The 15,783-nt window shown below is 44.2% G+C and overlaps 2 protein-coding genes across 2 annotated transcripts in view; both read right to left on the bottom strand.

The window, feature by feature from the left end:
* Positions 1–3,352, bottom strand: part of TRIM4 (tripartite motif containing 4) — a 30,862-nt gene extending 27,510 nt beyond the window's left edge. Inside the window, exon 1 of the mRNA XM_017533653.2 lies at positions 2,762–3,352. Within this exon, the coding sequence (XP_017389142.1) occupies positions 2,762–3,154 (393 nt within the window). The 5' untranslated portion in view covers positions 3,155–3,352. The remainder of the gene's footprint in view (positions 1–2,761) is intronic.
* Positions 3,353–7,568: 4,216 nt separating this feature from the next.
* LOC108308028 (gap junction gamma-3 protein-like) overlaps positions 7,569–15,783 on the bottom strand; it is a 9,178-nt gene continuing 963 nt past the window's right edge. The window contains 3 exon segments of the mRNA XM_017533652.2: positions 7,569–7,885; positions 13,723–13,833; positions 13,836–14,500. Coding sequence (XP_017389141.1) covers positions 7,827–7,885; positions 13,723–13,833; positions 13,836–14,499 — 834 coding nt within the window. The 5' untranslated portion in view covers position 14,500 and the 3' untranslated portion in view covers positions 7,569–7,826.

Here is a 15,783-nt window from a genome sequence, read left to right as displayed (position 1 = left end):
GTGATCCGCCCACCTTGGCCTCCAAAGTGCTTGGATTACAGGCATCAGCCACCATGCCCAGCCCCCCCCCTTTTTTTTTTTACCCTCTGTGTGATCCCCCTAGGAGAATCTCATCTTCTTACTTCTTCCATGAATTCAAGAATAGGCTGAGGACTCTAAACTGTTATTTCTAGCCTCCAAGGCACCCCACCTCCTGTCCCTCTTCTTTGAACTTCCTATCAGTTACATCACACTCAATATATCCCACAATGAGCATGGGATCTTCTGTCCTAAGACTACACTTCCTCCTGTGTACCTTACCTCGGTTAACATGACAGTAATCTACCTGCCATCTGAAGCAGAAATCTGGACTACCATCCAAAACTCTCTCTCTCTCTCACCTACCAAGTCTAACTGGTCACCAAGTCACTCAGCTCCAGCTCATAATCACTCCATCCCTCCCTCTCCATCATCCCTGCCCTGAACTAGCTCAGGCCCTTATTACCTCCTGGTTAAAATGGTACCAGAGCAGCCTAACTGGTCTTCTCTTCCATTCATCCATGTGATCTCCAAGTTACCCTTTTAAAACATTTATATCATTCCCTGCCTTAAAACCCTATAATAACTCTTTATTGCCTGAAAGAGAAAAGTCAATCTTTTTAGTATGGCAAACAAGATCCTTCATGATAAAGCCCTGACTTTTTCTTCAAGCTCGTGGCCCACCATCCCCCCTCCCATGCTCCATGCTCCAGAAGTACTGAGCAACCTCCAGGCGTCTCACACATCACATGCTATTCCACTCCACCACATTTGGAATATGCTGTTCCTCTGGCCTGAAATACCCTCTCCCCTACCTCTGCACACCCTTCAAGAGCTAACACGTTTAACTCCTCAATGGAGCCTTTCCTCACTCCTCAGTGATCACTCTGACCTCAGACCTTCTGCACACTTGGTAAATACTTCAACAACTCTCACATGCACTGAAGTTAATGTTCTACACGCTTAAGTTCCTTACAAGACAAGGCCCATGTCTTTCTCATCCACTTAAGTCTAGATTCTAAAACAATGTTTTGCATACAGTAAGCATCAATAAAGGTTACTGAGTGAAGGAATAAACATGCAGTTTCTAGTCCAGCTTTGTGTCTGTTTCCTGTTCACAGTCAGCTGATAGAACTGTACAGTATTTTACAGTTTCCAAACATTTTCACCGTGTCATTAAATTTGTGTGTTTGGCCAGGCAAGGTGGCTCACACCTGTAATCCCAGCACTTCAGGAGGTAAAGATGGGTGGATCACCTGAGGTCAGGAGTTCAAGACCAGCCTGGCCAACATGGTGAAACCTCCCCCCCCATCTCTACTAAAAATACAAAATTAGCTGGGCGTGATGGCACGTGCGTGTAATCGAAGCTACTCGGGAGCTGAGGCAGGGGAATCACTTAAAACCGGGAGACAGAGGTTTCAGTGAGTCGAGATTGTGCCACTGCACTCCAGCCTGGGCGACAGTGCGAGACTCCATCTCAAAAATAAATAAATGAAATAAATAAATAAATGTTTGTGTTTATGTACTTACTGCAGATCAATTCTGCTGGAGACCCCTGGAGTTACGGCATCAGTAATGGAAGGGGATGGGGCTACTCTGGAAAGGATGATCAGGGAAGGTCTTCAAGCTAAACAGTTAAAAGGATCTAAAGGATAGAAGATGTGGGTAGAGAAAGAGAACAGACTTGAAACAAAGGCAAGAAAGCCAGTGTGGCTGAAGCAGAGTAAGGTAAACTGACTTATGCAACTGAAGCTTCTTAACCCATGAGATAGATAGGACAGATAATCCCCAAATTCAAATGTTAAGTGATTTTCCCAACTGATGAAGGAAGCTAGTAACAAAGCCTACCCTCATCATTACAAGCCAGGCTTTTTCCAAACCATCAGTTGTCTATTATATCTACAGACATAGACAAGCACTGTCCAATACAGCATCCATTTAGCCACACAAACACCTGAAATGTAGATATTCCAAACGGCTAAGTGTTGTAAGCGTAAAATACACACTGATTTCAGACCTATTATGAAAAAGGAGTATAAAATATCCACTGAGGCCGGTCGCAGTGGTCACGCCTGTAATCCCAGCACTATGGGAGGCCAAGGGGGACGGGTCACTTGAGGTCAAGAGTTCGACACCATCCTGGCCAACATGGTGAAACCCCGTCTTTAGTAAAAATACAAAAATTAGCCGGGCCTGGTGGCATGCGCCTGTAATGCCAGCTACTTGGGAGGCTGAGGCAGGAGAATTGCTGGAACCCCAGAAGCTGAGATTGCAGTGAGCCAAGCCAGCGCCACTGAGCTCCAGCATGGGCAACAAAGTGAGCCTCCGTCTCAAAAAAAGACTCATTGATAATTTTCATCTCAATTTTGAATATTTGGAGTAATGATTAAATAAAATATATTATTAAAATTAACATCACCTCATTTCCTTATGTTTCTACAAAGATTTTAAATTACATATGTGGTCTGTATTGTTTCTATTGGACAGCAGCGGCACACACCCTCTCAGTATGTTTTTCTTTATTAGGTGCTCCTCAAGGGCCAATTCCTTGAAAATTCTACACAAGGAGAATTCAGAGCTGGTTTAACCCAACTCTGAAATTCGCGTGTTACTTAAAACTTCTTTGAGCTTCAGGGGCTTTCATGCTTCCTTCCAACAGGAATGACGGCCACTTCGTAGCTCTTTTAGGAGAATTTAACTCTATCGGGCAATACCGTAATGGTCACCGCTACGGCCAGCTCACCCGGTAGCTCTCGACGGCTTCGTCGATGGGTGCCATGGCGTGGGTCTGGTGCTCCTGGGACTCCCTGCACACCAAGCACACGGGCCGCTGGTCTTCCTCGCAGAAAAGCCGCAGCGGTTCCCAGTGGCGGCCGCAATGGCCGGGGGGCACCGGGCCCTGGCGCCGGCGCTGCGTCTTCTCCGTCAGCCTGGCCAGGGCCCAGTTGGGTCGCAGAGCGGCGGGCGCCGATGGGTGCCGGCATTCGGGGCAGGGGAACGGGCCGCCGCCCGGCACCCAGCTGCGGTGTAAGCAACTGCGGCAGAAATTGTGGCCGCACTCGATGGACACTGGGTCCCGGAAGTAGTCCAGGCAGATGGGGCAGGTCAACTCCTCCTGGAGGTCCTTATCTTCCATCCTGCTTCCCTGCCCCGGAGCCGGGGTCCGACTTGAGGAGCGGGAGATGCCGGCAAGTTGCGAGATACCGCTGGGAAGCCAGAAGACTTCCGAACCGCGGCAGGCGCCTCACGTAGAAGGAGACGCCGCAGCGTCTCTTCCGGGTTCAAGACCCAATAGGAACCCGCGGGCATTGCCAAGCCTGAGCGCGCAAGACCGGAAGCTGCTGGGTTTCCGGGAGGGAAGCGCGCGGGGGTTGGCCCAAGCCTGGGCGCGGGGCAGGACGGGACGGTGGGCGGCTCCTCCAAACGACTATAGAGACACAGAAATCCCTGTGGAAGTCTAGAGGGGACTTGGATAAGGTATTAGAGCTAGACAACCTACAGCCCCTGGTGGAATCAATGGAAGAGGTGCTTCTCATCTTGTCCATTCTTTCCAAGTTTCAGGGTTCTGGTCTGTGTTCGCCTGCTAGTCCGATTTAAGTTCTACAGTCTCAGGAGTTCTGGGCGAGCTGCAACCTAGGGGCCTGAAAAGCCAGGAAGAATTGAAGGATCTGTGTTGCTAGGCCTGGAGTTTGGCTAACGTGGTGCTGTGTGCTTTAGGTTGGCTCTCCCTGAAGTCTTCCCTTTTGATTCAACCGCATTCTCCAGGGAGGGGAACACATTCTTGCCGTGGATCCCAAGGTCTAGTTGAGTTCCTAGAAAGGCAGGACTTCCTACGAAGGCCCACTGACTCCCCATGGTGTTTGAGGAGTCAAGGGTAACTTGAGAGCCAACTTTTGGGGAGGTGAGAGCTTGATTTCCCTGTCTTCCCAAGCATGGAAAACAGATGCTTGGTAGAGGAAGCCTGTTCTCAGAGCTTGAGACATACAGTGCAGTAGAGGTTCTAATAGTTAAGTTAGGAAAAGAGAATTTGGGGTTAGATGGTCTTCCCCAAGTATGAGACTTCCCATAAGTATTTTAGGTGGTTCAACTCTCAGGAGGTCTGGGAGCTTCAGGAAGCCCTAAGACAACTTTGGGTGATTTGCTGTGGGTGGCTGTCATCTAAGACAGTAGGAAGTAGCAGATCCTGTGGCTGCTCTTGCTAGAAGTTCCTGACAATTCTACCTGAGGAGATAAAGACCTTGGTGTGAAAGCAACACTTGGAGAGTGGAGCTAGCTGAAGCTGTAGCTCTTGTGGAAACTGAAAGACCTGAAAGGACCAAGAGAGTGGGTGACGAAGAAGTCAAGTTGTTTAAATGGGGATGATTTGGATTCAGAGATGCAACCATTTTGCCATCCCAAGAAACTTCCATGGAGGCTTTCAACAAATAATATGCTTGCCTGCTTCAGGGAATTATCTATATCCCTTAAGTGGATTTTTGATCTTGTGTTTCTGAGGTACTTTGCTTTTTATTCTTACCACTTTCTCCCTTTTCTTTTTTTTTTTATTTTTTATTTTTTTTATTTTTTGAGACGGAGTTTCGCTCTTGTTACCCAGGCTGGAGTGCAATAGCGTGATCTCGGCTCACCGCAACCTCCGCCTCCTGGGTTCAGGCAATTCTCCTGCCTCAGCCTCCTGAGTAGCTGGGATTGCAGGCATGCGCCACCATACCCAGCTGATTTTTTGTATTTTTAGTAGAGACGGGGTTTCACCATGTTGACCAGGATGGTCTCGATCTCTTGACCTCGTGATCCACCCGCCTCGGCCTCCCAAAGTGCTGGGATTACAGGCATGAGCCACCGCGCCCGGCCCACTTTCTCCCTTTTCTTGTGAATGAGAATTGTTAAAAGAAAAGCTCTGGACCAACAAATTTAACAGAAGTTATTTGCACCAAGAACAATTCATGAATTAGACAGCACTCAGAACCAAACGAGGTTCAGAGAGCTCTGCCCAGCAGTTTGAGCTTTTGTTGGAAGCAAAGTAGAGAAATCACCTGATTGGCTAACAGCTAGGTGTCTGCCTTATTTGGCCATGATATGATGAGGCATTTGCCTTATTGGGGCTTGGTCTGATCAGCTGTCTGTCTGTTATTGCCTGAAGGTAGGCTGTCATTGGCCGAAACACAGCCATTTGCTATTTAAAAAAAAAAAAAAGTTAGGCTTCAGTTTGTTTACATACTAAGTTTGGTTGTATTTTGTTATATAGGAACTCAAGTATCAAGACAGCCTCACGATTTTTGCTTATTTAACAAAATTTTCATTGCTTTTATGTCCCAATATCAAATACTGCCTTTCCCATAATAATTTTTCTCAGTAAGTAGTATGATTAAATGATTAGAAAAAGGAGTTCTTGAGATACCTGTTTTGGGGTTATTGATAAAATTTCCACTGAATATCTATTTTTAAAACATTTAAATTAGACAACTAATGAATACATTTTCTTTGCAAATTGGAATACTCCATGGAGAAGTAATCTGAGTCTTTAATATGGACCAAGTAGGAAGGAATGCTCTTAACCATGAATATTTATGGCATGTGTGTGTCTATATGTCTACCTAAGTATTAGATGAGAAGTTTCAGCATTCCTGCAAAGTATTTCCTTTACAGTAATCAATTAAATCTTTTCAGGTAAATCCCTTAAAATCCTTATGTCTTCATTCCTGCCATACCAGAGATGAACTTCCTTCTTTACTGAGGCTCCCTAATTCACAATTTTCTCCATCAAAAAATGTCTGTAAGTCTGTGTACCAGCCAATGTTCAATCAGAGAAGTGGAATCACTATGAATCTTTATGTCTGCAGGGCAAGCAGTTGAGAAGGGAAGATCAACAGAAAGTAGGGAAGAATAAGAATGAATTGGAACCTAAGACACAAGCTAATCATTCATCCCTGTCTCCAACTTTAAAGATATGGGTATTCTTGCTAGAGGAGTTGACACTGTTCACCACAGGACTAGACACACATATGGCTCAGGAATCAAAAAAGCTGAAGGATGACCCAACATGTGCAACCCAGGGGTGGGCTTCTTCCCCATCCCAACAAGGTGAACCGGCTGATTGGTGACAAAGTGCATGAGTTGAAGTAGTACCTAGTGTCCCTGCACCACCCTTTCCCTTTCAAGTATAAAACTGGAGAGCTGCTTCATTTCTCCCCTTCAAGACTTACACACCAATGTCTTTTTTTGGCATACAGAGGTATGGAGTTGACATCCATACAGACCTCTAAACATACCTTCAAAATAAAGCCCACATCCTGCACATAAGTTATCTCTAGAGAAATTTGAAGTCTGTTGTGCACTGAGGATAACCACAACAATAAACTAAACCTAGCCCAGTTTCTGACTAGATTGATACAACTGAACCACCACTATGCACTCAAGGGCACTAAAGGCCTAGCAGAAGGAAAGACACACTCATCTCCAAGCATAAAAAATACTTCATACTATGAAGAAGGAATTGAAAAAATAATTTAAGCAAAAAAAAAAAAAAAAACAAAAAAAAAACAAAAAAAAAAAAAAAAAAAAAAAAAAAAAAAAAAAAAAAAAAAAAAAAAAGCACTAAACCAAAAAAAAAAAAGTGAGACTCCGTCTCAAAAAAAAAAAAAAAAAACACCCCACAACATGTCCAACTTTTAACAGAAAGGAAAAAAAAAGATGCATACAGAAAGACAAGAAAAAACAGTCCAAAGAGAGAAAACAATCAGTAGAACCTGACTCATAAGACATAGACATTAGAACTATCAGAGAATTTTAAATAACTGTGATTAATGTGATAAACGCCCTAAGGGGAAAGATAAACAAAATGCAAGCTCAGATGGGTGATTTTAGCAAATAGATGGAAACTATAAGGAAAAATAAAATGGAAACTATAAAAATAAAACAATATAATAATAGAGATGAAGAATGCCTTCTGTGGGCCCATTGGTAGACTCAACACAATTGAGGGAAAAAAAATCAAACTTGAAGGTAGGTAAATAGAAATTACTGATCCACAAAGAAAAAAAGAGTGACAGAAACAAAACAGAGCACCCAAGACTGGCGGGAAAATATCAATATCAAATCAAGAAATAATGGCTGAGAATTTCCAAAATTTGTGAGGCACCAAACCAATCCAAGGAGTTCAGAAAACACCGATCAGGATAAATGTTTTAAAAAGAAACTAAGCTTATTGTATTGATACCTGATACACTGCCTAACATCTCCAGATGATCTATTATTTCTGGAAGTTTCCTTTATTATATTGCTTACTTCAGAGAGACATACCCTTGGCTTCATGTTATGGTCAATGGTACAGTCAGTATTCTCAGAGAGAAAGGACTGGTTTCATTTTACCTCTATCCTTTGCCTCTGTCAGAAAACCTACCATACCACCAAGTACTCCTTCTCTACACTGCCCACGGAAACTATGGGTCCAGTTCTCATGTCCCAGACTGGCCTTTTGTTACCCACACAATGAATACGTTAAATTGCTTGGCAGGTGGCAGTCCAATGGCCACAACCAAGGAGGATTTCTCAAGGGGATTTTATTATTTGTAATAAGTAAGGAGAATACTGAGAATAATACCCCAAAGCAGTGCCTCCCTGAGCAATGGTGGAAACATGGCTTTTATTAGGCTGGTTACATTGTATGTAGAGGTGGAGTCAAGGCAGCACAGTCCCAGTTGTCAATCATGCTTCTACATATGTCACATGTATAGAAAATGGTGAATAAGCTTCTCCTTGGGCTGGATTTTTAGTATGGTGATGAGGAAAGTTGGCCAAAGTTCATCTCCAATTCAGGCATCTTTGGGTCCAACTGGTTTTTGTTTTTCCTGGGCTGAGCTTCTTCCTGGAACTTTTCAAAACAAAAATTCAAGGTGTAACAGTTACAAATGGGTAACTTTTTCACAGTGCATACCCAAAACCCCAGGGACCCTGGGTTACCCTTGAGGTTGTACCCATGTGGGACCTGTCAGAAGAGTACTACAAAGGCTTTGAAAACAACCCTCAGAAGGCTGGTCAAAACTTAAAACTTGAACCCAAGTGGGTTAATTACCTGTTAAAACATAAATATCAACATCCTCCACCAAATTTAAACAAGACCCAGAGCGTCCTAGTAACATTCAAAATGTCCAGGATACAATCCAAAATTAATTGGCATGTGAAGAACCAGGAAAATCACAACTCACATTGGAGAAAAAGTAACAGATGCAGTATATAAACTGCCACACATGTTGGAATTATCAAGACTGTAAAGCAGCTATTCAAATGGAAAGTTAAAAAGTCTCAGAGAAGCAATAGCAAATATAAAGAATAGCCCCATGGAAATTTTAGAATGGGAAAATACAAAAAACGTCATCACATCATATCCAGGGTAACATGCTGTCAACATTGCTTATCACTGTTGATGTTAATCTTGATCACCTGGCTGAGGTGGTATTTGATGGGTTTTTCCACTGTAAAGTTATTCTTCCCCCTTCCCCCATTTTAGTCTTTAGTGGGAAGTCGCTATGTGCAGCCCATGCCTAAACAGTGAGTAGCTGGCAGGCACGGTGGCTCACACCTGTAATCCCAGCACTTTGGGAGGCTGAGGTGGGTGGATCACCTGAGGTCAGGAGTTCGAGAGCAGCCTGGCCAAAATGGTGAAACCCCATCTCTACTAAAAATACAAAAAATTAGCTAGGCATGGGGGCGCACTTCTGTAATCCCACCTACTAGGGAGGCTGAGGCAGGAGAATTGCTTGAACCTGGGAGGCAGAGGTTGCAGTGAGCCGAGATCCTGTCATTGCACTCCAGCCTGGGCAACAAGAGCAAAATTCCATCTCAAAAAAAAAAAAAAAAAAAAAAAAAGTAAGTAGTTACATTTCACCTCCTTGGAGGCGAGTATCTACATTCTTCTGCATGAAAAATTTGTCAGTTATCTCCTATTTATTCAATTATTTATATTATGAACCCATGGATTCTTATTTTATACTTTGGGTTATAATCCAATACTATGTTGTTTATTTTACTGCTCAGATTATTCCTGTGTTGGCCATTGGGAGCTTTTTTTCAGTTGACACCTGTGTCCCTTTGACAAACTCCTATCATTTTGTAGGGAAGAGGGAGTAGCACTTTCTTTCTACCACTACAAAATCCTCCAGATTTATCTTGTATTTCTCTTCCCTAACCCTAAAGTCAATCATTTGCATTTCTCTAATGATAAATTATGTTAAACATCTTTTCATATGCTTTATTACTATCTGTATATCTTCTTTGATGATTACCAGAGGATGGGAAGGGTAGTAGGGTGAAAGTGGAGATGGTTAATGGGTACAAAAAATAGAAAGAATGAATAAGAACTAGTGGTTGATAGCACAGCGGGATGACTACAGTCAAAAATAATTGTACATAATGAAATAATTAATATAATTGGATTGTTTATAACAGAGGCTGAGGTGATAGATACTCCATTTACCCTGATATGATTGTTACACATTGCATACCTGTATCAAAATACCTCATGTACCCCATAAATATATAACCTACTAGGTCCATAAAAATTTTAAGTAAAAAATGTTTTTGAAAAAGAAATAGTGCTGAGACAACTGGATATCCACATGCAACAGATAAAGTTTGACATTTATTTTACACCATACGCAAAAATTAACTCAAAATCAGTCAGAGACCTAAATGTAAAAGCTGAAACTATAAAACTCTTAGCTGGGGCCGGGCGCGGTGGCTCACGCCTGTAATCCCAGTACTTTGGAAGGCCGAGGCGGGTGGATCACGAGGTTAAGAGATCGAGACCATCCTGGTCAACATGGTGACACCCCGTCTCTACTAAAAATACAAAAAATCAGCTGGGCATGGTGGTGCATGCCTGTAATCCCAGCTACTTAGGAGGCTGAGGCAGGAGAATTGCCTGAACCCAGGAGGCGGAGGTTGCGGTGAGCCGAGATTGCGCCATTGCACTCCAGCCTGGGTAACAAGAGTGAAACTCCGTCTCAAAAAAAAAAAAACAAAACAAAACAAAAAAAAACTCTTAGCTGGAAACATAGGCATAAATCTTCATGGCTGTGAATTGGGCAGTAGTTTCTTACAAAGTACAAAAAAATCATAAACAACAAAAGAAAAAAATGGATAAGTTAGACTTCATCAAAATTTAAAACATTTGTGCATCACTATCAAAGTGAAAGACAATCATAGAATGAGAGATAATATTTGGAAATCATACAAACAATAAGTATCTAATACCTGCAATATATAAAGAGCTCTTACAATGCAACACCAAAAATACAACAACAACAACAAAAAACCCTATTTATAAATGGGCAAAGAATTTGAATAGACATTTCTCCAAAGAAGATATACAAATGACCAATAAGCACATGGAAAAACATTCAATGTCATTAGCCATTAGGGAAGCGCAAATCAAAACTACAATGACATACCATTTCACACCCACTAGGATGGCTAAAATTTAATAAATAAAAAGTGTTCCTACACTGCTGATAAGAATGTAAAAATAGTGCTGCTGCTGTGGAAAACAGTTTGGCAGTTCCTCAAAAGTCGAGACATGGAGTTTCCATATGACCCAGCAGTTCTATTCCTGGGTATTTACCCAGGAGAACTGAAAACGTGTTCACACAACACTAAAACTAGGGCCAGGTGTAGAGGCTCAGGCCTGTTGTCCCCGCTCTTTGGGAGGCTAAGGCAGGCAGATCGCCTGAGGTCAAGAGTTCAAGATCAGCCTGGCCAACATGGCAAAACCCCGTCTCTACAACAAATATAAAAATTAGCTGGCTATGGTAGTGCGCGCCTGTAGCCCCAGCTACTCAGGAGGCTGAAGCAGGAGAATCACTTGAACCCTGGAGGTGGTGGTTGCAATGAGCCAAGTTCACACCACTGCACTCAAGTCTGGGTGACAGACTGAGACTCCATCTCCCCCTGCAAAAACGTGGTGCACATATGTTCATAGCAGCAGTAGTCATAAGAGCCAAAAAATAGAAACAACCAAAATGTCCAGAGACTGAAGAACGTATAAACAAAATGTGGCATATCCTAACAGTGGAATAACATTCAACCATAAAAAGGAATGTAATACTGAAACATGCCACAACATGAATGAACCTCAAGTTATGCTCAGTGAAAGAAGCCAGACATGAAAGTCCACATTACGCATGATTCCATTTCTATGAAAGAGCAGGAAAACCAATAGAGACAAAAAGTAGAATGATGGTTGTATATTTTGGGTGGGAATAAGAGATGGAGGGTGACATGAGGGGGTAGGGTTTTTTAAGTTGATGAAAATATTATTAAATTGGTAGTATTGATGGATATACAACTCTGAATATACTGAAAGCCATTTAACTGTATACTTCTGTCACTGGTAGAGGGGTCGTGAGTGCAAGTTGTCCAGGTTCTTGGTGTTTTGAACAAGGAATTGGATAAAATGCCCAGCAAAGCAAAGAAAGAATAAAGCAATAAAAGAATGAAAGCAGGCATTTATTGAAAAGCAAAGTGCTTTGGGAGCAGCCAAAGCAGCAGCTAAAGGGCCCCGATACCCACTAGAAGTTTCCTATTGGCCACTTCATGCTCACCTCTTGTAAATAAGCCCACAATCAGTCCGATTGGTTGCAGAAAGCAACCAATCAGAGACCAGGGTGAAGTTACAAAGTTACAAAGGAAGGCTTGTCTGCAAACAGCCTGATTTGTTGGAGACAGACAATTTCTTATCTGCTGTTCAGAAAAGGTTGGGCAGGGAGTTTTGCACAGGAATTAGCCTCTGGTCCTTTTGTTATTTAGGGTTTTCCTCTCAATTTCGTCCTAGGAAGTCGGTGTGAAACAGCCTCAGGTTCCCTGCTTCCAGATCCTATTCTGCCTCACTTTAAGTAGATAAATTATAGAGTGTGTGAATTATATCTCAATAAAGTTGTTTTAAAAGGGGGTGATATAAGGAAGAATCCAAATGATGGCATTTGCGTTCTTCTTTGGTCACTTTGGCTGGGCTCTGGCTACAGTGGGTGAGGGATTCTTATGAAGCACTTATGCAGCAGGAAGAAAAAAAATTTCCTAGTTACTGCCAAAGCGTCCCTTGGGAACCCCTAACTTACTTGGGAATAAACTTGGGATTCAGACAGATTAAACAAACAAACAAACTGCTCTTTGTTGAGAATTTCAGGGCAAGAAAAACTAAGAAAAGGCGCAGGGTTCTGTAGGAAAAAAAATAAAAGGATAGAACACTGTCTAACAGAAATGACTAAAAGAGACTCAAGAAAGCTGATATTCGAATTGCAGTTATCTGCTGAATCACACTGTGATGTCAACCTCCCTTGCTATTACTCCTGAATCAGCAGTTCAACTCTACTGCCTTTTCTTTTTTTTTTTTTTTTGAGATGGAGTCTTGCTTTGTCGCCCAGACTGGAGTGCAATAGCGTGATCTTGGCTCACTACAACCTCTGCCTCTCAGGTTCAAGTGATTCTCTTGCCTCAACCTCCCGAGTAGATGGGATTACAGGTGTGTGCCACCACACCTGGCTAATTTTTTAAATTTTTTTGTATTTTTAGGTGAGATAGGGTTTCACCATGTTGGTCAGGCTGGTCTTGAACTCCTGACCCCATGATCAGCCCACCTCAGCTTCCCAAAGTGCTGGGGTTACAGGCATGAGATACCACACCCGGCCTCTACTGCCTTTTCTGTGTGGTGTTGAGGGTTATGAATTTAAAAAGCAGGAACTTTGTCCAGCATATGAGTTGCTGCTGTGCTGGAGACAATGTAACAGCTGCAATGAGAACTGCAGAAACAGAGAATGAGAATTGAGCAGAAATCAGAGCTATTAGTGGTCAAGGAGGCATAGGCCCTTGAATTCACAGTAATCTTCTTTAAGGGTATGGCTGGGCCTTTGAATAAACCTCCAGATATTAAAGGACACTGACATATATGCTTGAAGGCCAGAGTTTCTGGCTCATGACATATGCTGCAGGTCTGAGGGGCATCCGTTTACAAAGCTTTGATGATGGGGGAGCAGAGAATGTGGAAAAACAGAAAAGAGGTAAGTGAAGTCGCAGAGACAGGAAGTAGAATTATCTTCAGCAATAGGAATGCCGACAGCAGTCATCAATATTTATTGAGCAGGGCAGGGGAGAGACACCGTTTATGGAGGCTTCTGCTGGCTGACTCTTGAACCAAGCCCATAAAAACTGTGATGCTGACACCAGAGAATTCCAGTGAAAAGGCGCAATCAGGAAATGCTTTAGACTACATGGCTCACAGGGCCCTTAGAGACCCTTCAACGGCCTCTAATTTGTCAGAGACATGAATCCCCACTCACTGGATGTTGGGAAGAAGTTTCAGTCATAGGGTTTCCTTCAGGCAAGACGGGTGTCTTTATAATTCTGCAAAGTAGAGAATCAAGCAGAAGCTGAGATTTTTCCTAAGTAGGAAAAGACCTAAATGGAAGTTCAGCAGGGACAACGAACTAGCACTCTTGTCCTTGTTCACTGGAAGGAACCATCAAGTTGATGGGGATGGACATTGGGATAGATTTTGAGAGCAACAGAGAACAAAGAAAAGGGTTGGGAGTGGCAGTCAGAACACATCTGCCTAGAGCCTGGTTACCTACCTGTACTCCCAGAAAGCTGAGGGACCTGCCCCAGAAGGAGATCATCAGGACACAGACATCAGTGACAGGAAGAGAGTTTCCTTCTCACCTGCTTCTTGAAACTGCTCTTTGGTTTCCACCACTGGGAGGTTATTGGTTGGTTCCTTGTGTCTTCTGGTGCTCTCTGAAGTTGGGAAGCATTTGGAAGATTTGTGTTTCGGGTTCTCCACCATCTCTCCAAACCCAGAAGCACAAGCTCCAAAAGAGTAAACAAGAGACAGAACCCACTGACTCCAAACATAGTCTTTAGGAAAATGGTCTTCTCAGAGGGGCGGGACAGATTGCAGGTTATACTACCAAGGCAAGGCTCTCGGCGACATGCAAAGGAGTTGGGCATCTGGAACCCATACAGGTGGTACTGCAACCCCAGGGCTGCCCCCTCCAGGACAAGCCGAGCCCCCAGCTGAGCCACATAAGCCCAGAGCAGCCTGAGGCTTCCATCCCCTGGGGCATCTCTGCTGCTCTCCTCTCCCTGGATCAGGGCCTCCTCCTCCCCCTTCCCCTTTCCTGATTCTTCCCAGTGCCAGATCACATGATACAGGGTGAAACCCATGTAGAGGGCACTGGGTACAGCCATCAAGATGACCTGGAAGACCCAGAAACGCAGCGGGGAGAGGGGTTGGAAGGCATCGAAGCAGGCAGCCTTGCAGCCCGGCTGCTGGGTGTGACACACGAATTCACTCTGCTCATCGACATAGACTCCAGGCCCACTGGCAGCCAGCAGCACAAGGCGGAATCCCAGGAGCACGGGAAGCAGGAGGCGACCCACAGGGGTGGAGTGGCGACTCTCCTCTGCCAGCAACTGCCGCAGGAACCTGCCACACATCCTGTTTTGGAGCAGAGAAGGGATCAGTGTTGTTCACTGTCCTTCAGGGGGAGCTCCAGTCCACCTTGTCACTCCTAATCCAAGGATCACTGAAGGCAAGTATCTCCAAGTACCTGACTGCTTCTTCAAGGACTTGTTCCCCAAATTCTCTTCCCTGTAATTCAGACTCCCCCTGTGGTCTCAGTGAGAAGGATGGGATGAGATGCTTCCCAGGGACCATTCTAAGGGTCTCAATTGACCAGAGAAATATGTCACCACCCACCAACTGCAAGACACTATACTTTATGCCATTGAGAGCCGGAGCTTGAGTTCATCTAGGTCGGTCATGCATCCTCCCTCAAAAGCCCCATCTGGGAGGATACCTGCAGCCCTACCCCGCCTCATAAGTCTAGGGGTCCCTGGATTTAGGGAAAGCACCCCCAGGGCTCTGAGGGTTTCTGTCCTGGCTCTCTTGAGAGTTATCAGACTAGATGATCATTTGGTAGATTCTCAAGTCTTGCTGTCAGCCTTGTTTTATTTCAAAGTGCAGGTTCAGCACCCTCTAAACACATTTCCAGCAGACCTGGAATTTAACACAGGGTGAGTCTGACATATTTCAAGGGTCAGGGGTTCAAATCATTTCCAGAGGCCCTGTCTAGTGTCCCCTTTCTTTCTCTCCCGTGCTCACCCCCAGCCCCTGAACAGACACCTAAATCCTCTCAGAAGCTCTCAGAACCAAGCTGAGGTCTTCAGAGCTCACCACAGAGCTTTAGGGGTTTGGAAGGGAGAGAGGGGCAACAGCAGGACAAACGGACCTTCCTAGGGCCCCTTAATTTGGAGCTCTCATATCTAACCCTAAGCACCCTTCCTTGTCATTCACCTGTCTTCACCTGCAGCTGTTATCACCAAAACAATGTTTACGTCCTATGCATTCAGGGCCTCCAGAATTCCTGGGTTCAGACAAAATTGTGCTTTCTCTCCCAAAGTCAGCATACCAGAGGATCTCCCTATATGATAGCCTCCTACCTCCTTTGCCCCCTGCTTTTCTGGGACCCTGTGGTCCCCCCAATCTGGTCCACTTGTCCCCAGCTCGCCTGTCTCTTTCCCTAAGATCTACATCCTCCTCTCACCAACAAGTCTGCAGCTTTGCCCCACAGTGGACAGGGCCCCCAGGTCAGACTTCAGGACCTAGAGAGCTGAGGCTGAGAAGGAGGGGGAGATGTACCAAAGCTCCCAGCTCAGCATTGTTGGAAAAGCTCAGCTGAAGGGACGCCCCTGTTTCTTTTTTTTTTTTTTTTTTTTTTT

This window comes from Cebus imitator, unplaced genomic scaffold (assembly GCF_001604975.1).
Source record: "Cebus imitator isolate Cc_AM_T3 unplaced genomic scaffold, Cebus_imitator-1.0 Scaffold82, whole genome shotgun sequence".
NCBI classification, from domain to species: Eukaryota; Metazoa; Chordata; class Mammalia; order Primates; family Cebidae; genus Cebus; species Cebus imitator.
The sequence above is the reverse complement of the archived record's forward strand: the minus strand, read 5'-3'. Positions and strand labels throughout refer to the sequence as shown.